This window comes from Mastacembelus armatus, chromosome 5, assembly GCF_900324485.2.
Source record: "Mastacembelus armatus chromosome 5, fMasArm1.2, whole genome shotgun sequence".
Lineage (NCBI taxonomy): Eukaryota > Metazoa > Chordata > Actinopteri > Synbranchiformes > Mastacembelidae > Mastacembelus > Mastacembelus armatus.
Window position 1 is genome coordinate 27,449,681 of NC_046637.1, and position 27,012 is coordinate 27,476,692.

Consider the following 27,012-nt stretch of genomic DNA (forward strand, 5'->3'; position numbering starts at 1 on the left):
GGTCGCTCCCTTAGAGATAGGGTGAGGAGCTCAAGTAGAGCTGCTGCTCCTCCACATCGTGAGGAGCCAGCTGAGATAGCTCAGGCATCTGGATGGCCCCTAGAGGCTCCCTGGGGAGGAGGCCCTGGGGAAGACCAAGGACATGCTGGAGGGACTATATTTCTCGGCTGGAACACACTTTTATCACTGTGTACAGTGATGACTAGCTAAGAGAAAAAGTCTTAGCATGATATCCTCTGATAATATGTGGACCAGGGGTGGATAACTCTGGTCTTCCAGCCACTGTCCTGCTTGTTTCAATCTATCCTTGCTTTACCAACTGCTGATTACCTGGATCAGGTGTGTTCTGTCAGTCCGAACCTGGAAGATACCATTTCAGATGAGGGTAGAGTGGGGAAAGACAAAGTGAACCGGTAGGACAGGAATAGATGAAAAACGAGCAGGGCATGGTCCTTGAGGAATATGGCTTGTCCACCCCTGATGTAGACCTTTTGCATGACACATACTTCTAACAGGAAAAGCACAAAGGCATTTAATAGCTACTGATGACTGCAATCCAGGGCTTTAGAGATACTGGTGTTATTAGTCTAACTTCTAATTTCTGACACTTAAAAACTTTGAGAATATTTCCTGCATTATCTACTTACAAAAGCTGGGACATTTTGGCTGTGGCAAACGATTGTAAGTTACTTCTCATGTACTTGTGTACTCATGTACTATAAACATGGATCTTTTAAGCTCTTTCTCTTCTATGTTTTCTAATTAAAAATAAATACTATTGTTACATGCTTACAGTTCATCAAAGTCACCTATGTACATAATAATAATAATTAATAATATTAATTATTGTAGTCATTATATCTACCGTTAAAATATTATTTTGTAATCGTGTTGTTTTTTTCACTTCCGGTGCGATCACGGAAAAGCTCTGACAAATCTCTCTTTCTACTTCCGCTTGTAGCAGCAGCAGCTTCTGACAGAGAAATGGTGAGAAAATGACACATGTGGTGATAAACTGAGAGTTTTAACAGTTATTTTCAGCAGATCTCGTCGAGATTGGACTGTTTCTGTTCCGCGGTGAACTCTGGCTTCGTTTAGAAAAGCCCCTGGTCTTATTTGTTCAGGCTAAACAGGAAGTTAGCTGACAGGCTAACGCTAGCTGCGCTGTTTGCTAGATAAAAAAAAATAAACATCTGAAATAATTTAGCTTGGTAACATGTGAGCAGATATATGTTTGTCTATATGAGGTCAGTTAAATAGTAGCAGCTGATAGTGGTGTGCCAAACTGCAACATCTGGTATCGAGGAAATAGAGAACTAGCGTTAATATCGCCGATAACGCTACTTTTTACTGATAAAACAGGCTGATGTACTTTTAGCGTTGTGTCATGATGTATCCAGTGAATGCATCATCAATATCATCATTATTCGATAAGAATTGTTTTATGATGTGCATGTTAAACTCCAGGACAGATTTTAATTAAAAGCTTTTATTTTTTTAAATGACTGTAATGAGCTTAATTTCCTCCTAAAATGAATCATGGTTGGTTTTCTTCTGATGGCAGAAATATGTTGCTAAAGAACATCTGATTAGACTAAAATATTATTTTCACCACCATGTGTCAGCTACCTGAATGCAGCTCTCTGTCCTCTGTGTCTGTGATTTCCCTCCTTTTATTTGTTGTTTTGCAGATCAGAGTTTTCTTTTTGTGGTGTTTCAGACATTTCTAAAGATCAGTGGTGTTGACTCTAATCATGCAGTCCGTGAGCTCCTGATGGTCCAAGCACAAAACTCTTTGTCTGCTCTTTTGATAAAACAAGAGCAACGCACTGAATGTAAAACAGAAAGTATCAATCCTATCAGTGTAGTGTTGACCTTTATAGCGTTTTATCAATCTGAGGTGTGTGTGTGTGTATGAACTAAAACGAGACTAAAATATCAGTGACTCTCAAAACTGGCAAAATGCTTAAATTTCTGTTACCTTAACTTTTATAGATACACAAGTGATGTCAATGCAGTACACGCTTTGATATCAAAAGAGCAAAAAAATTACACAGGTATGTGCAGATTATAAATATTATCTCTTTAGAGATATTTGGAGCACATTGTGGTCAATTTGATACTCTCATATGCAGTATTATGCAGACTGCAGACTCCTATTGACCCACAGGACCTATCTGAAGTCAGTCTTGGTTGCATCTGTCTCTAGGTTCAGATTCACTCTTCTTCAACGATGATTCTTATCTGCTTTTCCTCATTTTCCTTTTTCAGACAGCAACCTTGCGCCCATACCTTAATGCGGTGCGTGCCACGCTGCAGGCTGCCCTCTGCCTGGAGAATTTCTCTTCACAAGTGGTAGAGAGACACAACAAGCCAGAGGTGGAAGTACGGTGAGTGTGTCACTGTTACTTTGTGCCACGTCAGAGCGATTAAAACCAAGCAGTGGATGAAGCTGGAGTTAAATTATATTTGTTTGTTTCCACCCTCTTGCAGGAGTAGTAAAGAGTTACTCCTCCAGCCTGTGATCATCAGCCGTAACGAAAAGGAGAAGGTTCTGATCGAGGGCTCCATTAACTCCGTCAGAATCAGCATCGCTGTGAAACAGGTCAGTCTAAACAGATAATTGCAGAGTAAATGGCAATTCATTTCCTCAAAGACTGGTGCTGCACTTGCAACCCTGACAACTAATTACTTCAATCTGCTGCTGCAGGCTGATGAGATTGAGAAGATTCTGTGCCACAAGTTCATGCGGTTTATGATGATGAGGGCTGAGAACTTCTTTATCCTGAGGAGGAAACCAGTGGAGGTAAGTGTGTTGAGTTTTATTTATAGACATTTATAGATGTCTCGAATGCCTCTTTATTAGTTCACTTAGCTGAGGAAGTTGAAAGAAAGTACAAATTTTTAAACTACAAATCAAAGATTGTTGGTCATTAAATCATTAACCACAAGGGAGAAGAATTTGTTTCAAACAGTGGAAATAGTTGCTATTTCTATTTAAAATTTATTGTCTTCAACTAAAACAGATTCAGACGAAGCTGTTAACATTTCTTATTTTTTTTCTGCAGGGCTATGACATCAGTTTTCTCATCACCAACTTCCACACAGAGCAGATGTACAAACACAAGCTGGTGGATTTTGTCATTCATTTCATGGAGGAAATCGACAAGGAGATCAGTGAAATGAAGTTGTCTGTCAACGCCAGGGCTCGTATTGTCGCTGAAGAGTTCCTCAAAAATGTGAGTTGTAGCTTTTCTACATTTTTTTTAAAAATTAAATATGAATGACCAGTTTTATGTTGCTGCAGTTTGTATTAGTTAGGGATTATTACTAAGATAGGTTTGTAATATATTCTTTGCGTTTCAGATTTTCTGTAACTTAGACATAGTTTTTTGTTTTACTTTTGCAGTTCTGAGAGAGAAAACCCACGAACACATTCCTTTTGCAATTTTGGCCATCACCATGGAGCGTTCACGTCACAGGGCAGAGATGAGACAAATTACGTTCAGACGAGAAGTTGACAAGTATGAGACGCAGTAAATATGTACTGGCCAATGAGGTTTCATCCTTTGACCCTGTGCTCAAAAATATTAATGTTTGTACATATTGACTATTTACAACAGATGAGAATTTCTGCCTAGAGTATTAGAAAAACAATGGCAGGTCCTAAAAATACATTTGCAATCAATATTAATGAGCACAGGGTAATATGGATTTTTTGCAGATAATTTAAATGTTTTTTTTAATATATATATATAAATATTATATGCACAAAAAATTTATTATGCTGTTTTATTATGACAGACCATGGGGGCAATCAACTGATGCATGCTTCTTGTTTTAGGGCACAGAGTAGACCTGTTGTAGATTCAAATAATAAAAGTAAATATATTTGCTGGCAGTGAAGATAAATAAAACATTTTCTTTGTATTTTAGTGATTTGTTTTTTTAAATCTAGCAGCAGAAACACAAAGAACAGCTCTGTCTTTTCCCAAACATTCAAGGTTTATTGATTTTCACAGCTGAAGACAATCAAGGCATTTTGAAATTATATTTCCAGTACAGGTATATACAATAATCAAAAGTATATTACATAAATTGTACAGTTTTTAAAAAAAATACATACTGTATAATACATAGTGAACAAACATATACAGTTTACACAGTACCTTACTTTATACTCCCAAATAAACACAGGTATTTCTTTGAGTACTAAAATAATTGTTTAAAAGGTGAATATTACTGATAGCAGCTTGCTGTACCTTTTTAAAAAAAAATGCTCCTTCCTGTGAATGCAGTGTCGTTTTATATTTTATAAATCAATCTCCAGGAAAGAAAAAAAAAAAAAAAAGAAAAACTAGAGAAGGAAGACAGAATATGGCGGTACAGGCAGTGGACAATACACAGTGGATATTTAATATAGTGACGGAGAAAGACAAAGTTACAGCAATTCGTTCAATAATAACATTAGACCCACATATCAAAACGTATTGGCTTTTTAAAAAACTGTTCCTCAGGGGGAGTCGAGCTACAGTAACAGTACGTTAACGTTCACAGAGCAGATGTTTAAAAACGATTTAGTGAAAGTGCTTTACCGCTGAAGTCTTAAAAGATGCTCATTTCTCCATATCAGCGTGTGGCTGGAAACACAAGCACCTTTTCCATAGTGCTGTTGAGAGAGCGTAACAAAAAAAAAAAAAAAAAAAAAAAATCAGATGAGGTCTTGACCAGGAAGTGTAGGGAACTAGAAGTGAGGTGGGACAGTTTGTAGAGCGTCTTCTGTGCTGCGCTGCACATTCACATTCTGTAACAGGGATAAGAGAAGAAAAGGCTGAGTTATGGGCTTATTACCAAGATTTCTTATATTACATTAACTTGAATGACATAAATGACATATTAATGCTTTCGTCTGATATTTAGTTGTGCAACTAAGATATTTTAAGAAAGTTCTTAAGGTATAATAAGAATTTTTTCCAAAGATAGACATTAAAACCTGCTCATGTTTCAGACTCCTTTTTAAGCATAGAGCCATCGAGATGATCAGTTGTAACTCAAACATTATACTCAGGCAATAGTTAATGGATTTATCACTCTTCCTGTTCAAAGTGGTCATTAAAACATGCCTTCCTAATGTGCTTTCATTTTAAGTGGTGGGGTTAAAATTTACAGTTCTGGTGTAAAAACATGTTTAAAACTCAGGCTGTGAAATTTCCCCCCATCACTTACACTGACTGCACACATTTAACAACAGATTAGTGTTTTCACCAGGAAAAAAAGTAACAAGTGAAAGGTAAAGATTTTCATTCCACTTTTGACTTTTATATTTACAATAAATAAACCTCGACGAACACAAAAACATGAAAAAATGTTACATTTGATTAAATAATTAAAGCATGTGGTTAATCTAACAACTAGTTAACATGGTCACAGACGATTTCACAGTAATTGGTCATAGTTTGGTAGTCACTGTAGATTGGCCTTCACATTCAAATAGTAAAAAGAGACGAGAGACAATTTACTTCAAACAATACTACTGTTATAAAAAAAATTGTACTGTGCATCATTTTGTGTGCAGCAAAAATTAACGTTGAGCTTGTCACTTCTATGCATAAACAAAAACATGCATCATGTTAAATGTTCTATAGTGTTTAAAGACAAATTTAAAAACAAAGGAATGAATGAATCTTGTACATTTAGGTTTCTCCCTGTAAACTCCAGGTTCACTAACGTATTGTCATAAGATGCGAGAGCTTTCTAACACATTTACTTTGTGCTCAGGTTTTGTGAGCAAAGCTTCGTAAAAGAATCACACAAGAGGGCGGGACATTCAACTTCTGACCAACCATGAGCTTTGGAGCCGCTACTGACGCTCAACAGCTACTAGTATGAGTCAAATCACAGACTTCACATAACCAGGTAAAACAGTCACTTCAGCACCTACTTATCTCTAGAAACTGGGGACAGATGACATTTAAGGTGTGCAGAGGTGACGTTACATTGGCAGTGTTAGTATGATGGTCTTAGCTTGTTATGTGCTAAAGCTAACTTAGGTTGATCTGGATTTAGGTCCAGAATCAAAGTTGCTGCCCTGAGATTATCCTTTGCCACGGGAGGTCTATGAGAACAAGCTAATCCAGTTTGGACGCTGACAGACGTTAACCAAGGGGAAGCAATGCATTGTTGTTTTATTCTGTCTATAGGGAGTGTTGAAAATACTGATATTACAGAAAATGACTGACCTTATCCTCTAAGTTTGTTTGCTGCTTGCTAAAAGCTAATGCTAACATCATACTAACAGTGCCATATTGCCAGTAAATACTCACCTCTGTCCACCTTCAATCTCACCTGTTCTCAGGTTTACAGAGATAAATACATGACACGTTGAAGTAACTGTTTTACCTGGTTATCTGAAGCCTGCGGTGCCGCTGGGATCTCCGTGGTTCCAAGCTTGTAGCAGCAGATGACTGGAACAAGGTGTTCCAGCTGTGCGGGATGTAGCGGCTCCAAATATACTGACTGGCCAGACGTTGAAAACCGAAGAACGTAAATTTCAAAGATTGCAAACCTCTTTCTTAAAGCACATTTTTTTGAATCACTTAATATTTCATATGTTGGCAGGAATCGTAAAATCACAACTGACTGTTTGATCCCAAGCCTACACTTAACATGAAAGGATAGATTCAGGATTTTGCAAGTTGGCATTAAAACAATGTTACTGCCTAAAGTTTGTCTGAGGCTCAAATGCTGCTTCAGATTTGAGCATGTTTTACAGCATAGCTGTGTTTCTTTAGGCCCAGTCTCAAGTTTCAAGCAATCCTTGTAGTGAGGACCTGGCAAAAATATGCTGAAATCAGTCCACACAGTCAGCAGGCACTCTCCACATACGCGCACGGCCGAGCGCTTTATCCGGAAATTGGGTATTCGGCACGTCATTCCAACACAGGTCAAAAAACACCGCGTGATGTTTCTGCTCCCACAGAGACAAAAATGAAATGAGAGGAAAAGGTCAAGAGTCACTGCTGACAGGATGGAGGTAGGAGTGTCAATGGCAAGTGATGTCACAGTTGTCTTGGCTGCTGTCAGGCATCACTGGTGAACGCAGACTGAACACGGCTTCCTCTGTATGAAAGATTTACATTCTCTGTGTGATAAGAAGAAAGGGACCGATCAGCACTGACTGCTAGGCCAATTTCAGGAGAGTGGGGGGTGGGGGGTGGAGACAAGATGCTATGGAAGACATGCAATGTGCCCCTAAAGAACTCATGAAGCACACATGGACTCAATGACACAGATGAGGTTGGACACTGCGACGCCTCATCCCTGGAGAGGATTCAAGTGTTCATGTCTGCTGTCAGTCTGTGTGCCACCTTTAACACCCACCTCTGGTTTGTCTCTGTGTGTGTTCACAGCGTCCACGCCTAGACAGACAGGCTGCACTTTACATCCTGAGGAAACACAAACAAACAAAATAAGGATCATTGATAGACCAGATGAGATTATGTGGCAAGTTTACATCAAACTGCAACTGAGACTATTTTTGTTTCTACAAGAAAATACTGATGCAGCTGTGATTTAATGTAACAAAAGCACCTTACAACAACCCAAGTTGACCTAAGTGCTTTACAGCATTAAAAACTATGTAAAAAAAATTAATATATACAATAAAAAAGAAATGTAAAACAGCAAAAACAGAAAAACAGCAGCGTAATGCTATGAGCAAAAGCTATTCTGAATAAGTGAGTCTTAATGACAAATATATGAGCATGAAAGGATTTCATAACTCACCATAAGCAACTGGTGTCAACTTCAAGACAGTGTGCAAAGGGCAGTCAAGATAAGGCAACTCATCTGTGGAGACAATATCAGAAACATATTTTCATTTAAAACTGAAAGACTGAACAAGAATAGTAAAACTCAGATATATCAAACTTCTGAAAAATGTAAATCCATTTTTTAAAAGAGGTGCATATTGTCTTTTGCAAGTCTCTCATACCTGCAGTCTTGTCCAGAAAATATGCAAGAAGACAGCGCATGACGGCCTGGTGACAGACGACCAGAACGTTTTCTTGTCTCTCCAGCTCCATGATCACAGGCTCCAGTCTCTGCACCAGGTCTTCATATGACTGACAGAGAATCACACACCAGTCAGGGACAGACACAAAACCCAGTCACCCCTAACAAGTAAGAATGAGATGTTTACAGGAACCGTTCTCACCTCTCCTTTAGGGTAGCGGTAGCGATACTTGTCTTGGTCTCTCATTGCAAACTCCAGAGGGTAATGGTCTTGGATCTCCTCATAGGTCATTTCCTCACACACGCCCTTTGCAAAGATGGGGCAGAATGTAATTAGCTGGACTACACAAATGCTTAGAAATGCTGCTACACGAAGCCTGACAAACAGAACCCGACATACAGCGTCTATTTCGTTGAGAGACTTCCACTGTTCGTACGGCACTCCCAGGCCCTCTGCAGTCTGGATTGTTCTCTTCATCTGGCTGGTCCACACCTTTAGATCTTTGATGTTCTGGTCCTGGATGAATTTCCTCAAGCTTTTGGCAAACTACAAGGTAAGACAGCTTTGTAGAAATGCACTTCATCCACCAAATTCTCTTTACATATATCCATCCACACACACACACACACACACATACATACACACACCTCTTTTCCTCTGGCTGACAAGCCAGAATCTCCTCCGATGCGTCCCATGATGTTGAGGTCGCTCTCGCCGTGGCGACACAGGTAGATTGAGCGAGGCGTAATGTGGATGTTCATCAGATAGTAGACGATTCGGCTTTGGATGTGGTCAAGAACACGATTCACCAGGTAACGACGGCCGACGTCTATGATCTTTATGTAGGACAAATCCCTGAAGCGAGAACATCAGTTGGCCGTTTGCGATTACGAGGAGCTAATTTAAACTAACCTGTGACTGTTGCACATCCTCACCTGTCCAGAGCCTCATCCAGAGACTGGTAGGACGACTCATAACATTTGATTCTCTCCATGAAATCCTCAATGGCCTCTTGTGTGTCACAGTGAATGTAGTCTGGGCTGCCCAGTTTAACTTGCTACAGAAAGAAGAAACATGCAGAGGATGTGGGCAGAGAAATGGGGAAGCTGACAGACACTGCTTTTACTCAGTAGGTTTGTTTTAATCTAAATCAGAGCCACAAAATTACTGCCTCCATACTCAGTGCACTACCATAACAAACACATCTTAGAAAAGGTCATACAAGGTCACCCTGACAAGAATATTTGCTCTACTGGTTGAAATATTCCTTTAACATAATCAAGTAGAAGTTAATTTGTCAGTTTGCGTTAATTCTCACTTACAGCATCTAAAGTGTTTCTGAGACTTTTGGGGGTTTAAAAAAAAAAAAAGATTTACACTGGAAGGAGTAAAAGAGACGAGGCTTACCACTATATTTTGTGCAATGACATCAGTGTCGTCACACACAGACTCCACAAAAAACACCTGCATTGCCAAGACAAGATGCAGATGTAAAGGTGATGTCATGAACTCAAGGAGACTGGGTGAGTTAGACAAAACTCTGTGACTTGGTTAACAAACCTTGAACCCATTCTGCTCAGCAAACTTGATGATGGTCGCCCTTCTTTCTCTTGTTGTATTTGTGGCATCAAAGACCTGAAGCAGCCATAAAAAAAGACTAAGCCTCACACTTAAGGTACTTGTCGTATTAAACAGACCTCTGGGATAGGATCAAGGACTCACCGCCACCTGCCCTCCTTTGACACTGAGGTACTGCCTGACATCATTAAGTGCCGCCATCGCACACTGACTGTGGAAAAACAGCACACGGTTATTTATTAGCTAACAAGCTGAACCTCCTGCTGGAAGCTGCAATAATCAGAAAATGAGTGGAAGACAATAGGTGGACGCAGAGAGAGGCAGCAGTCTGCAGGTGAACTCAGCAGGTGAGCTCCTCTTGTTTATCGCTGACTCACCGTCTGATTTTCAATCCTTCTTCATTATCTGGACGGAAAAACTCAAAGGATTTGTAGATCTTCAGACATTCCCGTCGGTACTGGCCCACATTGAATTCTGTTAGAGAAAGAAATATTGTGTAAAGCTGATTTCTAAAATAAACTAATACATATACATCAGTGTTTGTGCAGCTGGTACCTCTGGTCGGTACACCTATCCAGTTTAAGTAGCGCGTGAGCTTCTTTGAAATGTAAGTCTTCCCCCTGGCTGGAAGTCCCACAGTCACAATGAGGGTCGGACAGTTGGTCATGCAGACTGAAAGACAAGGAGACAGAGAAACACATGATTTTAATAGACTTAACTCACTACTCAGGAAGAAGGTTGTCCATGATTACACGAAACGAAACAGTGAACTGACTGAGAAACAAGGACTTGTCTCAGCCCTTTACATGTGACTGGGACCAGCTCTTAATGAGACAGTGACAAAGTCAAATGGACAAAATGAAACAGTGAAATAACATTTGACAGCAGAGGAAGGTGTCCTCTTTGTTTTGTCAGCACATGCACCAGGTTGCGTAATAACATCATGTGTGGTCTCTGCAGCTTTTTAATAACCACGATTCAACATATATTATTAAAAAAATCTCTGTTTGAGGTAACATGGTGCATATTATTTGGACATTACTTGATAAACTACAGTAATTTAGATTCTGGTATCCCCCATTTGACTTAGTCCTGCAAACATTATACAGCTTAGTCTTCAACTCTTCTATTCAAATAAACGGAAGCATATTGGCTCAACCTGCAAAAGTCCTGCCTGCACAAAAAAAGAACAAAACGAACCACCCCCTGAACATAGCCCTGCGGGACACCGTGGACTGACGCGCCTCCTGCAGACCCTAGTCACAAAATGAGCCGAGATAAACTAAGAGAAGGTAAAAGCTGCAGCTTCTTTAAAGACTCAGCTTGACTCAGCAAAAAAGGCGAACAGCTGGGGGGGGGGGGCGGCGAGACCGGAACAGCTGTGGACAGCCAGACTCGGTCTAGAGCCGCTGGGTGTTTGTTGAATTCAGTTTCGCGTGGTTTTAATTATTTCTCTCAAGCGCGATTCAAATTTGCCTCCGTGCGTCTGAGATGAGGGTAAAAATGAGGCAGCAGCCTGAGCAGGACGCAGCGTCGTCACGCACAAAAAGGCAAGAACATCCCGCATGTTATTAGCGTGAGGTTCTTCCAAAGACACGCAGAAAAAAAAAACACGCGTACGACAAAATAGGTTTTTTAAAAATAATAATAATAAACTAAATGGAAAGAGAAGCCGCAGCAGATGGTCCGCATCGCACCCCGGGCACATCCTTTGCGGCACTTGCCGGTCAGCTGCACCTTACCCCGTCTCTGCGCTATGTGCCCGTTTTTATACGGCATCCAGATCTTCCGGAGCGGATTCTGGGTGAGCTCCCGCGGGGACGTCTCCAACATCAGCTCCTCGTTGTCCAACATTTTGGATCCGGGATCACGCAGCGGTAAAACGAGGCGGAGGGCTCGGGTCCAGACAGTCTTTTCTGCAGGCTGCAGGAGGATGGGTGTCATATAGGGTGAGAAACTACCGTAACGACTGGACACTCGGCGCAACACGAACAAGACAAACAGCAGGAAGCAGAACGTACTGTACTGTACGTTCAGATGTGTTACTACTCCCAGATCTTATCTCACGGCCTGTTAGTGTGACCAGTTTACAGTTACAGTCTTATCCCAAAAATATACATGATAGACTTGTTTACAACATACCAGGCCTCCAGTCGAACACTACTCAGAGTAATAATATTACTACTACTAATAAAATAATAATAAAAAGAACCAATAGCCAAACCAGAAAGGCAATTTTGCCAGTGATGCTTTGTTCAAAACACACAAATGTTTTTCCTAACTCAAGGTCTAAGTAGTAGGTTTCCCAAAAATGGAAACGGTCTAACTACAGGCACTTACACAGAAAAGTATCTCTCTATTTACAGACAACCATCCATCCATCATCTGTACCCCCTTAGTCCTAACCAGGGTCCCAGGGACCTGCTGGAGCCTATCCCAGCTCTCTCTGGGTGAAAGGCAGGGGTCCACCCTGGACAGGTCCCCAGTCCATCACAGGGCCACATAGAGACAAACAACCTCACACACTCACACTCACTCCTATGGGCAATTTAGAGTCACCAATCAACCTGACATACATGTTTTTGGACTGTGGGAGGAAACCAGAGGACCTGGAGAAAACCCACACAAGCACAGGGAGAACATGCAGACTCCACACAGAAAGGCCCCTGATGGGTTTCAAACCAGGAACCTTCTTGATGTGAGGCAACAGGGCTAACCACTAACCCCACCGTGCTGTCCAATTTACAAACCCAGAAAGGTTTGTATAACAATCTATAGCAGCAGGTTTTGTTTTTCATTGAATTTAGTATCTTTTAGACAGTCTAGACATTTATTAAAGGGTCTGAGCTTTGCCTGTGGTGAATACTGTTCCCTAATTCCCTGAAACCTTTTCCACAACATACCATAAGCAGACCTACAAATCTCGCTTTCTAAGAAAACACCTTTTACAATGTTACCGTAATTACACGTGGAGTGAGCAGATGAAGCTGCAGAAAAACAAGTGCTGAGCTGTTCACATGCAGCACACATGGGCAGTGAATGCAGCAGGGAAGCCAACCAATCAGCGACGAGACACCACGACCGCCAGCCAATAGGAGACGCAGAACTGGAGCAGGGAGGATGTGCTGACTTCTGGGAGCTCAGATAAACATCATCTTGAAAACTGCTGCTGCCTGAAGTTTTACATGATCCTGTCACGAGCCCCACAAAGTCACAGCCACACATCGTACTTGTGGCATAAGTGATCAACAACATCAGAAACACACACACACGTACTGTACTATGCAGAACGTCCTGTTAATGTTAAGTACAGCAGAGAACAGGATGCAATAATATCTCAGCTCTGTTCCAAATGGTACATTCTTACAATAACTGTGTTTTTTTTAAGTTCTTGTTTAAAGCGCCTGGTATCAGAGCAAACACTTTGGACTAGACAACATTAAAGATATGGGCCCCAGAGTACTGCCTCGATGCAGTAAAGGTGAAGAGTAAATCTATAAACAAACTCCTGCTCAGGAGGTGCATGGTGTCAACCTTTATATACTCAGTAGTTTTAAAAAGAAGGAGAATGAAAACAGTGGGACCTTTTCTACATTGGCATGTTCTCCCTGTGTTTGTGTGGGTTCTCCGTTCTCCCACACTTGCAGATTGGGGTGATTGGTGACTTTAAGTTGCCCGTGTGAACGTCAGTGTTTGTGTCTATGTGTCAGCCCTGTGACAGATGGCTGATCCATTCAGCCCTGTGCTCATAGTGCCATCTACAGCCTCTCACCGACTGTCAGCTGGGATTGGCTCCAGTCCCCTGAGGCCTTCTGCAGGATAAGTGGTACAACTAACAGATGGAGGGATCAGATGGGGCCCAGCATGTTTGGTTCACCTGATCAGGACCACTAGGACTGCATAGTTCTCAGAGGTGGGAGCATTTTGATGTGGGCCTGTGAACACAAGGATGTAGGCCCGACTAGTGAATAAAAAGACAAGTCCCAGTCTAAAAACACTTGGCAGGAGACACTTCAAAACTATATCACATAAGGGTTCGTAAAGAAAAGAAACTAAACTAAGGTATGACCTCACCAGGTACGTCCACTGACTTGAATCCACGAGTGTTTTCTAGTATCTTAAAGTAAAAGGAAGAGCAACAACCGTCCTCCAGCTGAAAAGAATCACCTGTGAAGAACAACAGAACAGCTCTTCAAGAATCTGTGCAAGACTGATCATCTATGTTCAGATCAGATGAAGAATAGGTTCTAAGTGCTAAAATACATGCACTTGACATTTGTACCACAATAAATGAACATGCTGACTGCAGCAAAGTCCAGCAACACCTAAGAAAAGAGAAGTGCATCTACACAATGAGTGAATCGTGCCAACTCATTTTCTTCTGACTTGTAAGTGTAATGTCAAAGCTGTAGCACCAGGTGGCGCTGTGTGACTACATCTTAAAGAGACCACATGTTTTGAATCTAGTGAATGAGACAATGCACTTAAAGACAAAACCATATCTTAATGGGCAGGTATCACTCCATTCAGAACAGCTCTGTTATCTTAAAGTAATACAGTAAACACGTCCAAAGGTCAGAGGGCAGCGACTGATCCAATCAGCAAGAGACACTTTGGTACTTAACACTTAAAGCTGGTTTTAAGTCACAGCCAAGCTGCTGTGGACACACACACACACACACACACACACACACACACACACACACACACACACACACACACACACACACGACCACAGGTAAATATACAATAAACACAAAATATTAAGTGTAGTGTCTGAAGTATCAGTATCTAAACTGTGACGGATTTAGATGTAAGAAATAAACATTTTTAAATTGACAAAATCCATGACTTTATTAAAAAAAAAAATCAAAGTACCAAATGAAATTCAGAATATCTCTATTTTTAATGTTTTGTTACCTCTGCAGCTTTAGATTTAAGATCTCTGGTCCCTTATAATCCTACTTGTTAAATCATCCTCAATTATTTATTCCCAGACTTTGGCTGCGAAAGGTGTCGAGTACCAAACTACAGCATTTACCAGCTTCCTGTCACATCCCTAATGGTTAGTGTCAGCACTACACTTTTCTTTCTATCTGGTATTATTATTTCAGTTGATTCATTTTTTTTAATTTATTTCTAATAAATATCTGAAAACTACAAAAAAAAAATGCTCCAATCGTTCAAATCAATCAAATCAACAGTCCAAAACCCACAGACATCAAATTTGCATTAGGAAGAAACAGATAATCATCAAACCTCACTGGATGAGACTGTCTGACAATTATTTGATTATCAGTTACTTTGCTGTCAGTGATTAATGGGCTCGTCTTTTCAGCACTGTTTTGTATATAGAGTAATCCAGTTAACCTTGTGTTAGTTACAGGCAGCACAGCATTTAACTGAGCCTGAAGATCAGCATCTCCACTGCACAAAAACAAAAAACAACAACAAAAAAAACACTACAATCACAAACATGCAAAAACTAAAACTGACTGCCATGCACTTGAATGCAACCCCAGCAGCCACTATGGGCCGAGCGCAATGGCTGCCAAGGCCTTACACTTACACATGTAGGCTGCAGCTCTGCCTGCAGCTCTGCCTGCAGCCTGTAATGAGATTGTGAGTGAGCCAGTGAACTTTCCCCCAGATAGAGAGCAGACACAGGGAGGGAGGGGCAGCGAGAGAGCGAGAGCAAAGCGCTGAAAAAAGAACAAGAAGAAGAGATTCAGTCTGGGGAGTCAATAGCGACGTGAGAGAGACAGATGAAGCCTGATCGAGCCTTATAGGTAGGTTTAATGAAGGCCTGAGAAAAGGAACCTATAAGACTGACACAGCGTCTCAGGCTCATGGAGGAACATCCTGTGGGGTGCACAGCCTCTGGAGTGCACGTAGGGTCTGCGACACCCACTGACACACATTAGCGTCACATCTTCATGGATGTGAACATCACACTGGCAACGCAAAGCAGCTGTGTATGTTTCCGCACAGACACACGGGCCCCTACAGAGAGGTGTGCCACTCTCTCACGCGTTTTTCCTGTTTTTCTGCTCGGCCACACCTCTCGGCGTGTAGGCGCACAGACAGCAGCGTATCTCCTGCTCACCAGCAGAGCCTGAGCTCAGTTCATCCCTCCTACATCTGCCACAACAGCTCAGGCTGCAGACATTTAAGCCACTGACCACATTCCCACAAGAACCAGCAGCGGATCCCTCCCTCAGGGTCCAAAGTCTATCGCTGGTGCTTTGTCCTCTCAGCCGTGACAGCACAACAACATAATGTTACACAGACAAATAGAATTACACACCAGCCTTTAGTATTAGCTTTGCTTCAGACAACGTTATGTGCCAATATTTCTGTGCATATGCATGAAAAAGGTTTCTGAGCAGGAAAAATACAGGCTGGGTTTGACATCAGACTGAAACGTCTGGTATCACCTGTTTAGGCCACAGCTCAGCACTGAAACGTCTTCTCCATCTGCCACATCCAATTATACAGGAAGCCTTAAAAACAACAAGCAGCATTTACAGCAAAACACGTCAGTGACGACTGGCTGTTCTGAGAGCTGTCCTAGAAAAAACAAACAAACAGTCTGAGCTGAGGTTCACAGTTTTTACAGTGTGAGCGGGGTCACAGCAGCAAATAGCTCCAGAAATTAAAGGAAAACTCTTCAGTTCCGGATTATATGCATCAGATGCCATCATTAATCCCACGGGCTCTTTAAAACGACACAATAAACAGCGACATGACGTTTGAAGTCACTTGTTTACATCCTCTGGCTCCTTTTACTGCCCGGCTGCCTGACCAGCAGCTGCAGACGCGTTTCTGCAGTTTCTTGGCTCCATGAAGACCCAGGTCTTCTCCCAAAACACCAGGGCCATGTGTCGCAGCCCTGAGCCTACGTGACACCGACGTGTTTACCGTTTAGCCCAGCTGCTCCTTAACGCACCGCGTCCACTGGCACGAGTGTCCAAAAAAAAAACAAAAAACGTCAGGACGCGTTAAAGTGAAGGATCGGACCGAGTCCGCTTCCTACCTGCTCGGTGCTGCGTGTGTCTCGGGCGGCAGGAGCCCCTCATGGTCCCGGTGTGAAGCCTCGTCTTCCCAGCGTGGACAAGAGCGCGTGTGTCCGCGACAGCTCACGGTGCAATGAATGGAGCGAGGGGGGGGGCGGGTTCATTACCGTCTCCGTACGCACGCGCACACGTGCACATCAACATGCATACAATTGTTTGGTTGTTGCTCGTGCAAAGGTGCACCCTCGCCCGACGCCATATTGCCTGGGACAAATAAACACCAGGATTTTTTGCTGATCAGAGAAACGTGAAGAAAACAAGTCATGAGACTTTACATGGCAGCGAGTTACTGTCAGACATAGTCACTGTTAGGTCATCAGGTGAATTCATTCATTGTATAATATATAAAGGTGTTACCAGTAACATGCTGTAAATCATCCATCATCTAGACCTCCTTAGTCCTAACCAGGGTCCCAGGGATCTGCTGGAGCCTGTCCCAGCTCTCTTTGGGTGAAAGGCAGGGGTCCACCCTGGACAGGTCCCCAGTCCATCACAGGGCCACATAGAGACAAACAACCTCACACACTGACACTCACTCCTATGGGCAATTTAGAGTCACCAATCAACCTGACATACATGTTTTTGGACTGTGGGAGGAAACCAGAGTACCTGGAGAAAACCCACACAAGCACAGGGAGAACATGCAGACTCCACACAGGAAGGCCCCTGATGGGTTTCAGACCAGGAACCTTCTTGCTGTGAGGCAACAGTGCTAACCACTAATCCAACTAATCCATGATCTAAAATTAACTCAAAATGTGTCCAAATGAAAACTGGCAGGACCAAAAATGAGGATTATCTTGTGGCCAACAGACCATAATAACTATGAACAAGATAGTCACTGCATGGCAACAAGATCTCATAGCTATGCATTAAACAACTGTGGAAAGGAGAGAGTTAATGAGTAGGAAGGAGACTGGCACAGATTAAAACACGATGAAACCATTATACCTTAACCCAGTGGTTTCCAATCCTGGTCCTCAAGGCCCCCAACTATCCCTGCACTTCCCACATCTGATTGGCTAAACACACCTGGTCCAGGTTGATCAGCTGTGGGTACAGCATATTTAGAGTGGCTGGTAAACTGTGTTTATATAGATGCAGCTTTACAGTTTGTACACAAATGTAAGTTTGATTTATCAGACAGTTTAACTGCACAACCCTCCTGATACACTGATCCACCACGCATTAATATGCTAATACATTTAAAGACATTACAGGTTTGGTTAACTGATAACTCTAAATCACCTGTAGGTGTGTAGATTGTAAATAGTGGACTTAGCAAACATTTGATTAGCTACACATGAACCAGGTGCAGTGACATTATCAGTTCGTTTGAATCCCGTTTGTGCTCATCCAGCAAATAATCCCTTTCACCACATACACTGGTATTATGCTAATCTCAGTTCTAGCTGATTTGAATACCACTGAGGCCTTATAACAACTTGGTCTTGTGAGAGAACCGGAGACAAAAAGCAGCGTCTCAAATATACAACAAATCTTTAATGTCCATGTATCGTAGTTAAAGATCTTTGCTGCTCTGGACTTCTCCAAGGTGCACATCGTTTTATTATCCAGCTCCACTCGTGCTTTGCTGCAGCAGCTGCTTTTGCCTCAGTGCTTCTCTCAGGTCACTCAGAAAATCCAAGATCATTCAATCCACACATTTTTGATATTCAAATGGATATTACAAAACCTAAACAACATCATGTCCCAGTGCTCTTACGTGTTTGATCCTCTCTGGAACAGCTGGAACTGGAGTTCTCCAGGGGGGATCAGACTCTGGTCTACTGTCTCTGCCATGAGGTGTCTGCTGGGAGGTGGCATTTCCTTTGATAGAGGAGAGACATGCCAAACCCTGCATTGCTTAATGAAACCTGCATTAATTGTTAAAAGATTAAATACAAAAGTACCTATGCTCCTCAACTCTCTCTGCACAGCCTCCAGTCCTCCAAATTTGCTGATGATGCAGTCAACAGCTTCAGCGATGTCTTTGTCTTTCAGGTCTTCCTCTGTGAGGCGAGCCTGCATCAACAGCCTCCGCATAGCAGGGTCCAGATCCTTTAGCTTCACCCAGCAGATACAGCACAGAGCTCACTGATTATTGAGTCATTGTCGTGTGTTCAGCTTTTTGATGGGAATTAAATTTTGCTGTTTCATGTGCATGTTGTGACTCACCGAACTGGTGTTTGGTGAACAACTGGAGGAGGGTGCATCCATGGAGAAATGTTGCTCCCTGTCCACGAGGTCCACTGGTGTCATTCTTCAAAAAGCAGAAATAAAAATGAACAACGTCTTAAATCTTCCGCTGTCTGTGAAGTTACACTATAATTTACCCTGAATCAGGTTGGCCCATAGGTGAGCTGCCCGTTTTTACAGCGATTGTCATTTCAGTGTCGCTGGTCGTATTTTCTGCAAATGAAAGGAGTAAATTGAGACTAATGAGAAAGGATAGAGGTTCAATAGTATAATATTTTACCCGCTGGTCTATTTTGATGTGCAAAGAGCCAACACATCTCCAGTATGTGCTGATGCATGTCTGCTTCTCGTCTAACCTCGGTTTCTTTGGACAGCCTTCACTGCAGCGTGAAATTCCTCTGCCTCTGACTCATCTGCAAAGTTCAGACCTATGTGGTGACCCTGTGCAAACACAGTAAGAAAAAAAAAAACCAGCTCAAAACATAAACTAGTTCATAAAAATGTTGCAGTGACCCTTAAAACAGATCCACTTACATCTGCAGGGAAAGTGTGGAAGAATGCACGAGTTGCAGTGTACTTGAATGGGATGTATAGCTCCTGCTCCCACAGTAACTTGGCACTCTGTGTTTAAGGAAAAGATAAGGGAAGGGTGAAAAGGAAGTGGCTTTGAAAAGGAAACGTGCAGACACACCCACCAAGATAAATAACTTTACTGTTACCAAAGGAAATCACTACGAGCTGCCCCATACGTGCCGCTCAGCCCGTACACACACAGCAAACACAAAATTTACTGGTATTATGTCACAATGTGGGTGGAGCATCTCTGATCAGTTCAGCACTTCTTCTTACCGTGACACAGTAGAGGCACAGGAAGTAGGAGTGAATGGACTCAACCTCAGTGAGACACAGCACACCGCAACCTAAACAGATCCAGCCTGGACATCCACCCTGGAGCTCTCTGGCCTCTAGCACCTGTGCTACTGTAGTTCTGATCAGCTGAAACACAACCGTTATTATTTAGCCAATGAATCAGTGGCATTTTATAATATTGACATAGTCTTATTAAGAAAAACTCCCTGAAAGTCGAGTTCTAACAGTGTTGAGCTGTTTTGCAGCCAAAATAAAACTATGTTCAACCAGTTTTAGTGCAGTTTATTATTATAATTTTTCTGGCCTGTAGTTTTTTCCAGCCTAAAACTCAATCTTTCCTTTTCCACTCTGGCTTTGTAATGTGTGATATTAGGGTTTTGGATTTTTTTTTTTCCTACAGCTCATATATTTTGTGACTCCAAGTAACCTCTGGGACATTCTGGTTTAGTTTCAGAGCACTACAAATCAGAAAGGGGGCTCCTCAGTCCTCAGGGACAGGTGACCTATCTCTTTTAAGTGGATGTGTGAGTTTCAGGAGATCATTTAAGAAACTAGGTTGGTGTCAGTGGTGTCGGCTCTTCCCTGGTTCAGGTCTTACCTCTGAACTGGTTTACTTACAAATCATCCTCTTTGGATTAGCTCTTTGTTTCTTTAGGAGTATTTTTACAAAATCAGAATGAATCTTGCTAAATCTACGGTAAGTTGGTTGTTTTCTGTCGTCTATAGTTTGTTTCTTAGGTTTCTATTTCTGTTATTCACTTCTCCGCTCATCTGAGTTTAGAAAGCGTCACATGAAAAATGGTTATCATTGTACACCTGGCAACCAGGTGCAGCGGTGCAAAACAAACAAACAGGCCTCACAAACAGACCATTCATCTCCCACTTCTTCTCTGGTAGCTGCTGCTGATCATATGAACCAGCCTCATCAGCTGGAATGAAAATTATACAGTGCAAAAGACTGTGATTCAGAGAGGCAACACTTCAGATTATAAATTTTAGATTGGACCAAAACTAGATCAAGCAGTTATTATTATTTTAGCATTATTTCAGAGAGCAGAACATCCATTTAATTTCTGACAATATGCAAAACTTCAATTGAATTAGCTCCTTACACTGGTTTAAATGTTTACATGCAGAGGAAAACCCAAGGTCAATTATTATTCAGTTGTATTTTACAGATATTAATTTAAAGGGACTGTAAAGAATTGAACAGACCTTACACTGGGGTTGGAGCAGAGTTAGTAGGACGCCTTTCTCACGGATCGTCAGGAGATCACTCATCGCATGAGATCCAGGAATCAGACTGGACGCCATCAGCAGTGCCTTGTCCTCGGCTGTTCTCCCAACAGTTAAGACCCGTCTACGTCTGCCTTCCTAAATGTGTCTGCTGGACCAGCTCGACCTGAATACACTCAGTCCTGATCCGACCTGCAGTGTTTCTTCTAGTACGTTGGGTAAATGCAAATTTATTTGACTCGTGGTAAAGTGTGTGGCTGTCAGTAACCAAATGACAAACAGTAAAAGGTGTAGTCAGTGAACAAGCATCAAAATAACAGGAGCAGCATCGAAAATGCAAGTTGTTAGAAATGTCATGTGTAACTTTATTTAGTTTAAAGTTTTGAAGTATTTGTACTTCACTGTTTCCATGTTGTGCTATTTTATACTTCTATATTTCAGATAGATACTGACTGTAATATTTCAATCACAAGCTAGTACATCAAGAATAATTCAGTTTGATATAATTATGTAACACTGCCAGGGGCCGGTCTGCTGGCTAATGAATAATATATGATAATATACTTTAAACACATTTTTTGTCTGTTTTCTTAAACTGATTTCCAAAGTCGAGGCTTGTTCACCACCTGCCCTTTGTGAGGCTGTGAGCTTTAAAGCAACAGTGGGCTGTGGATTCACAGGATTAGAAACATGGGCCTTTTTCACTGAAGGAGTTTTTACTTTCCTTAGATTTGCTAATATTTTATTAAACAAACGAACACCGTTGACGTTGCAGCCATAACCTCAGGCAGTTAACAGGACACGGCAGGAGACATTAGTGTCTTGGCAGAGCCTCTCAGAGGAAGAAGGTTCAAGTGGGTGGAAATGTCTAGTAAGGCTGATAGATCACTCTGCAAGAGGCACAGCCTTTCAATTGTGTGTGTGTTACAACAGCCATATGATAAGCCTCATAAACAGGACTGGTTATCTGGGTGTTAGCTTGCCTAATAAATCTCTTTTATGACTTCCACCTACCTTTTCTTTGTTTGCAGCAGGAAAAACCAATTGCTCTACCTGCCAGAAGATCTCTGCTTCTGATTTAGTCTCTGATTTTTACCATACAGCAATAATGACATTTGCCAAATAAACCTGTAGCTGCAGAGCTGCGACCTGGACCATTGCATCCTCACTCCACAGGTTTGATATTTCATGTAGAAAAGGATACCCCAAACATAAAAACCATCATTTTTTATTGAAAAGAGTAGTAATAACCTAAATAAATGACATTAGGTAGATTGTTGAGTGCAGTGATACAAAAATGGAAGAAAAGGTGAGTAAAATACGATGAAGGATACTGAGATGGGAAAATATTCTTCACTCTGACATTTATGCTACTTGTGTCCAATAATAACTTTCCCATGTTCTTCAGAAAATGTCACTTCTCTGTGACTGTTACACACCACTCCTCCGTCACCTTCTCCTCCGCTCTCAGCTCCTCCAGGCATGGGCCTCTTACGTCTCTTGTTGAGCAGAGGGTTGTTGGACGTGTCCAGGTCTTTGATCTTCACCTGGTCGTAGTCCACTCGCATGGTGGCCAGAGCACTGGTCATTTCCTCCTGTGGGAAAACAGGCACTTTTGTTCCTACAGTCTGATGTTTTACTGCCACCTTGTGGTCACGTTCTGAAACTAAACACACTTGAATGAATCTCACCTTCACGTCGTCCCACAGCTCCTTGTCCTCGGTCAAAACGCGGGAGGTGTGGAGCGGTGTGGGAGGGACCACCATTGACTGCTGCAGTATAAAGAACATCAGCGTTCTTGAACACACAGGCGGACAATAACAGATCCAAAGCCACACGTTACAAATGATCACTCACACTAATCCAGGGATGGTTCATGAACTGGCCGATCGTCATCCTCTCATTGGGGTCAGTCTTCAGTAACTGAATGATGAGCTGTTTGGCTGCACAGGACATGAGATAGAGCCCAGTCAAACAGGCTCATTTGGCCCAGTGGGTCTTTGGCATAAAGGCCTCCAATGATGCATGTTCCCATAGGTTCATAGTGATGACAGAACATCCACCAATCTGTCTTACTACACCATCAGTTGATGCATTTGCAGTTATTGTAAACCCCAAGATATTTTTATTTCTGAATCTGTCGACCATTTGTGATTGTTAGCTTTTTAAAAAAACATAAAATCAGTGTACATGAATACAACAGTTGCTACATCTTTTTGCATTTTGAGTTCAAAGTCTGACCTTCCTCAGAAACATCAGCCCACTCGGGGTTGGGGAACTCATACTGGCCCAACCTGATCCTCTGCTTCATGCCTGGAGAGATGGCCTGGCCCGTGTTTGAGTAGAACGGTGGAAACCCACAGAGACTAGAAATTGGAAGAGAAGATTATGTTTAACAAATATACCATGAACAAAAAGCATCTCATTAAGTTGAAACAGAAGAGACGCATGATACTCACAGAATGTACATGATCACACCCAGAGACCACATGTCACATGATTTGTCATATTTCTCTGGCCCAAGCACCTCTGGGGCTGAACGCACAGGTAGATACAGAATGAACAACACAGTCACACTCGAGTACATCAATATGCAGACACGTGACCGTGAACGACGGGAACTACCTCTCAAAACTATGTCTGAAGTATTACGTCCTATTCTGCCTTGTGGTTTCACAAAGACTCCTGTTAGTAAAGACTCACCGACGTAATATGGAGTGTAACAGGGCGTTTGGAGCGAGTTGTGCGCTGTCGTCTCCTTAGCGAAGCCAAAGTCAGTCAGCTTTAGTGTGGCGTTACTCTCCTTGGTGGTGTACAGCAGGTTTTCAGGCTGTTGCGTGAATTCGAACAAGAAAACTCTTAACTATTATAGATGATTATAGATAGATTATTTAGAACAACAAACATTTAGCTAGAAATTTATTCTGAGGATTATTTTGACAGAAAAGTTACCTTCACGTCTCTGTGAGCAAAGTCCATGTGGTGGAGGTACTCGATGGCCGTGCCAATGTCATGCATGATCTCTGACGCCTCTAAGAGACAGAGATGATACAGAATAAACGAGACACATATGGGACACAACACAGAGACCCCGAAATCCTAAAGTGCTAAATGTGAACTTCAGCTCACCTCTCTCTGTGAAGGCCTGGTCCCCTCTGGCCTGAATGCGATTGAACAGCTCCCCTCCCTCCATACTGACAGGAGATTAACAGAAGGATCAGAACTGGGGCAGCAGAGGGAACTCTTTGACACAGTTGTCCACTGCCATCGTGATTTTCTAACAAAGCCTCCCGTTGTGCCACAATATTCACTGCTCAGATGAGTCCAGTCTTCTGAGCCAAAACTGACTCAGAAAACTGAAGGACCAGATAGAGGGACAATCCACCCAAAGCAGAAATTATACCCTGCTACTGTGATGACTTTAGAGCAGAAGGTTAACACAAACACACAGATTTGTTTGCCTAAATGCAAATCATACATTTGTCTTTATGTGAAATATTGAAAATGCATCATGTTTATTCTGCAGTAAAAGATTAGCACAGTTAGTATCAGAGTTTTACCACCTTGTTGATCTGCAGTGTGATGGTTCACTTTTCATTTGTAATATTTAACATTCACATTTAAAAGATTCAGTACAGGGGTCACAGTCCACATGTTTTAGTTTTAGCGGAGGCATATTTCCAATCAGTAGTTTCACATTAAAACCCCAAAAACCTGAATTAGGCTACAGTGAGGAAAAAGAACACATTTTAAATCTATATACAGGAGTATGCACATAATAACTAGTATTGTCTTTTCTGGCGTATCTATTCCCCTCATCAGTGTTTGAGTGTAAAATCAAAGGGCAAAGCTAAATTATAATCCCCAGTCATTGATCTGAGGTGCATTCGTGTGGCAGCTGGATCTGCACACAGTCCAGACAGACACAGTCCTACAGGCTCACAGCAGCTTATATCCACATATATAAAAACTTCATTCAGCTGGTTTCTCTGCGGTTCAGTCACAAACTAACACAGAGCTGAACTGCACTGCAGGAAAAAACACCTCAAATCCGTCTCAGCATTGATTTTCTCTAGAGGCATAAACTAAAGAGGCGATAAATAACAGTGGTGGTAATGCTCACCACTCCATTATGATTAGAAGACATTTCTTCCCCTGGTGCATGTTCTCATACAGGCTGAGAATGCGGACGATGTGGGGACCTCCAGACACTCTCCAGTGCAGCTCAACCTCTCGTCTGGCTTTAGGAGTGTCGTACAGAATCTGCCCAACAGAGCACAAAAAACAACTCTTCATACAATTCTTCTGTTTTTGTTTTACAGCTGCAGCTACTGTATGTTTGCAGATCATAATGTCCAAAGTAAACGTAGGATTTTGTGTTGCACATCTGTCACAACCATAACACACCCCTCAGTGAAGTCACTCACTGTTCACGGCACCGTTAACACATCCAATAATCTGCGTACAACTATTTGCTAGGCTGTGATTTTTTAAGAGCAAATACTTAAGGACTTCCTTTAACATTCATTTTAAAGACACACTGCTCCAACAGAAGACGGTATCTGATTTCCCTGAACATGAAGGTTAAAATAGATTTCTGATTTCTGAGCTGAGATGAGAATGTTTTACTTACACAGATACAATTAGCTTTAAAAAAAACTTTGTCATAATCTTTCGATTGTGGCTCACCACCAAAAATATTCCCCAGAATAGAAGATATTCCAAAGGGGCCTTATGGGGACAACCGTTGGCAGCTCTTCTTGTTTGTGCACTTTGCTATGTATTGACTTACCAACTCTCAATGTCTCACACCACATTTTTCCCACAGTTCACAGCCTTTTTTGTTCACTGTCAATATATAATAAACCTAATGCATAATGAGGAGATAAAATACAACACATAACAGCCTTTAAATCAGAGGGGAGACTGTCCCAGTGCCTCCCACACAGCACATCACTGTCTGCGTCGGCTCTCAGATTCACCCACAGATGAAATTATAGTCCATCTGTGTCATTTGTGTCTGAAACTCGGACTGGACAGGAAGACTGAGAGGAGAGATCAGTGATTTTAGTCTGCAGGGGACTGTTCAGCTCACACACGAGTCTCTCACACACACACACACACACACCTTCAGGGCACATTTTTCTCCTGTCTTCTTGCAATAACATTCCAGCACTTTGCCATTGATTCCCAGTCCGAGGACCTGCGCTGTGATTTTATAGTCATCTGTCACTGCATTTCTCCTGAACTCCAGCTTGGAGTGAGCAGGTGGCTGGAGGTCAGTGCCCAAGCTGCTCCCCACACTGTTGGAGTCGCTGGGCTGCGCTGTTCCGTGCTGCGCAGTAATTGGATTTCCCGTCTGCTCCTCCTCGTTATGATGCATTTCTTATGTAAAAAGCTGAAAGCGGTGCAGGGAAAGTCTCATCAGTCTCTGCCACACAAAATACCCGGTGTCAGTTTATCCGCGTATGTCCAGAGCACTTTCGTACTTCCCGAGAGAACATCTCAACCCACTTAAAAAAGGGGTATGCAGTCTGTAAAACCTCCTTTTGCAGAAAAGGGCGGAGGTCTGAAATCGCAGATTAAAGAGGCATAGGGAACTTTAAAAGACTTGGACAAAACACTGGATTTAAGGGCAAGGATATTACAAAACCTTTAAACAGCTGGAAAAGAAAAAAAATGCCAAAAAAAACATCTGGCACTCCTGCCTGATCCTCATCACGGCTATCTGCTTCTTCCTGAGGGTACAGCAACCTCTCCAGCCACGTTACGTCAGCGCGGAGCGGCTCAGATTCATTCACCATTCAGATTTCTTAAAGGCACAACCGCGCGTAATGACGCATGCACGGCACAGCGTCTGTGGAGGAAGCGAAACTAATTATGACCAGACATGTAATGTTTCATGTTGTAAATACATAGTCTGCGTCCAGGATGCTGAGAGTAGGAACTTTATGTTGTTCTGCCTCCAGTGACTTACAGCATTTAACGGAATTTCTCTGCAGCGGTGAGACAGTATCGACACATCAACACACCTCATCC

At 42.1% G+C, this 27,012-nt stretch overlaps 4 protein-coding genes across 10 annotated transcripts; 1 reads left to right on the forward strand and 3 right to left on the reverse strand.

Moving 5' to 3' along the window:
• The first annotated feature begins 920 nt into the window (after positions 1–920).
• arpc4 (actin related protein 2/3 complex, subunit 4) lies at positions 921–3,930 on the forward strand. The gene is made up of 6 exons (XM_026306405.1): positions 921–987; positions 2,272–2,390; positions 2,494–2,605; positions 2,711–2,806; positions 3,069–3,239; positions 3,410–3,930. Exons 1-6 carry the CDS (start codon positions 985–987, stop codon positions 3,413–3,415), a joined length of 507 nt encoding a protein of 168 aa, XP_026162190.1. The 5' UTR covers positions 921–984; the 3' UTR covers positions 3,416–3,930.
• A 54-nt stretch (positions 3,931–3,984) lies between these two features.
• LOC113130091 (6-phosphofructo-2-kinase/fructose-2,6-bisphosphatase 4-like) lies at positions 3,985–16,773 on the reverse strand. Of its 5 annotated transcripts, none has more exons than XR_003295662.2 (15): positions 11,335–11,568; positions 10,148–10,264; positions 9,970–10,066; positions 9,737–9,803; positions 9,575–9,649; positions 9,422–9,478; positions 8,950–9,071; positions 8,662–8,869; positions 8,414–8,560; positions 8,216–8,320; positions 7,994–8,123; positions 7,786–7,848; positions 7,381–7,445; positions 7,025–7,141; positions 3,985–4,804 (listed from the first exon to the last, which is right to left on the reverse strand). XR_003295662.2 is itself a non-coding variant. In XM_026306404.1 (14 exons), the coding sequence occupies exons 1-14, from the start codon at positions 16,669–16,671 to the stop codon at positions 4,745–4,747; spliced, it is 1,356 nt and encodes a 451-aa protein (XP_026162189.1). In that variant the 5' UTR covers positions 16,672–16,773; the 3' UTR covers positions 3,985–4,744. The 5 variants fall into 5 exon arrangements, 3 of the variants coding, with proteins under 3 accessions (XP_026162189.1, XP_026162186.1, XP_026162188.1); XR_003295661.2 differs by having other exon boundaries at positions 4,707–4,804; positions 6,400–7,141; positions 11,335–11,567; XM_026306404.1 differs by lacking the exons at positions 7,025–7,141; positions 11,335–11,568 and adding an exon at positions 16,629–16,773.
• Positions 16,774–17,434: 661 nt separating this feature from the next.
• LOC113130049 (neural Wiskott-Aldrich syndrome protein) lies at positions 17,435–21,051 on the reverse strand. Its single transcript, XM_026306336.1, has 10 exons — positions 20,958–21,051; positions 20,599–20,666; positions 19,717–19,863; positions 19,402–19,488; positions 19,224–19,308; positions 19,005–19,080; positions 18,847–18,931; positions 18,582–18,735; positions 18,395–18,498; positions 17,435–17,718 (listed from the first exon to the last, which is right to left on the reverse strand). Exons 1-10 carry the CDS (start codon positions 21,049–21,051, stop codon positions 17,662–17,664), a joined length of 957 nt encoding a protein of 318 aa, XP_026162121.1. The 3' UTR covers positions 17,435–17,661.
• A 1,134-nt stretch (positions 21,052–22,185) lies between these two features.
• Positions 22,186–26,963, reverse strand: LOC113130381 (MAP kinase-activated protein kinase 2-like). Of its 3 annotated transcripts, none has more exons than XM_026306963.1 (11): positions 26,951–26,963; positions 26,102–26,830; positions 25,097–25,236; positions 24,103–24,167; positions 23,926–24,005; positions 23,677–23,803; positions 23,433–23,508; positions 23,215–23,339; positions 22,831–22,916; positions 22,665–22,742; positions 22,186–22,568 (listed from the first exon to the last, which is right to left on the reverse strand). In XM_026306963.1, exons 2-11 carry the CDS (start codon positions 26,354–26,356, stop codon positions 22,344–22,346), a joined length of 1,257 nt encoding a protein of 418 aa, XP_026162748.1. In that variant the 5' UTR covers positions 26,357–26,830; positions 26,951–26,963; the 3' UTR covers positions 22,186–22,343. The 3 variants fall into 3 exon arrangements, with proteins under 3 accessions (XP_026162748.1, XP_026162747.1, XP_026162746.1); XM_026306961.1 differs by having other exon boundaries at positions 22,344–22,568; positions 22,665–22,745; XM_026306962.1 differs by lacking the exon at positions 26,951–26,963 and having other exon boundaries at positions 22,665–22,745; positions 26,102–26,356.
• Positions 26,964–27,012: the final 49 nt, after the last annotated feature.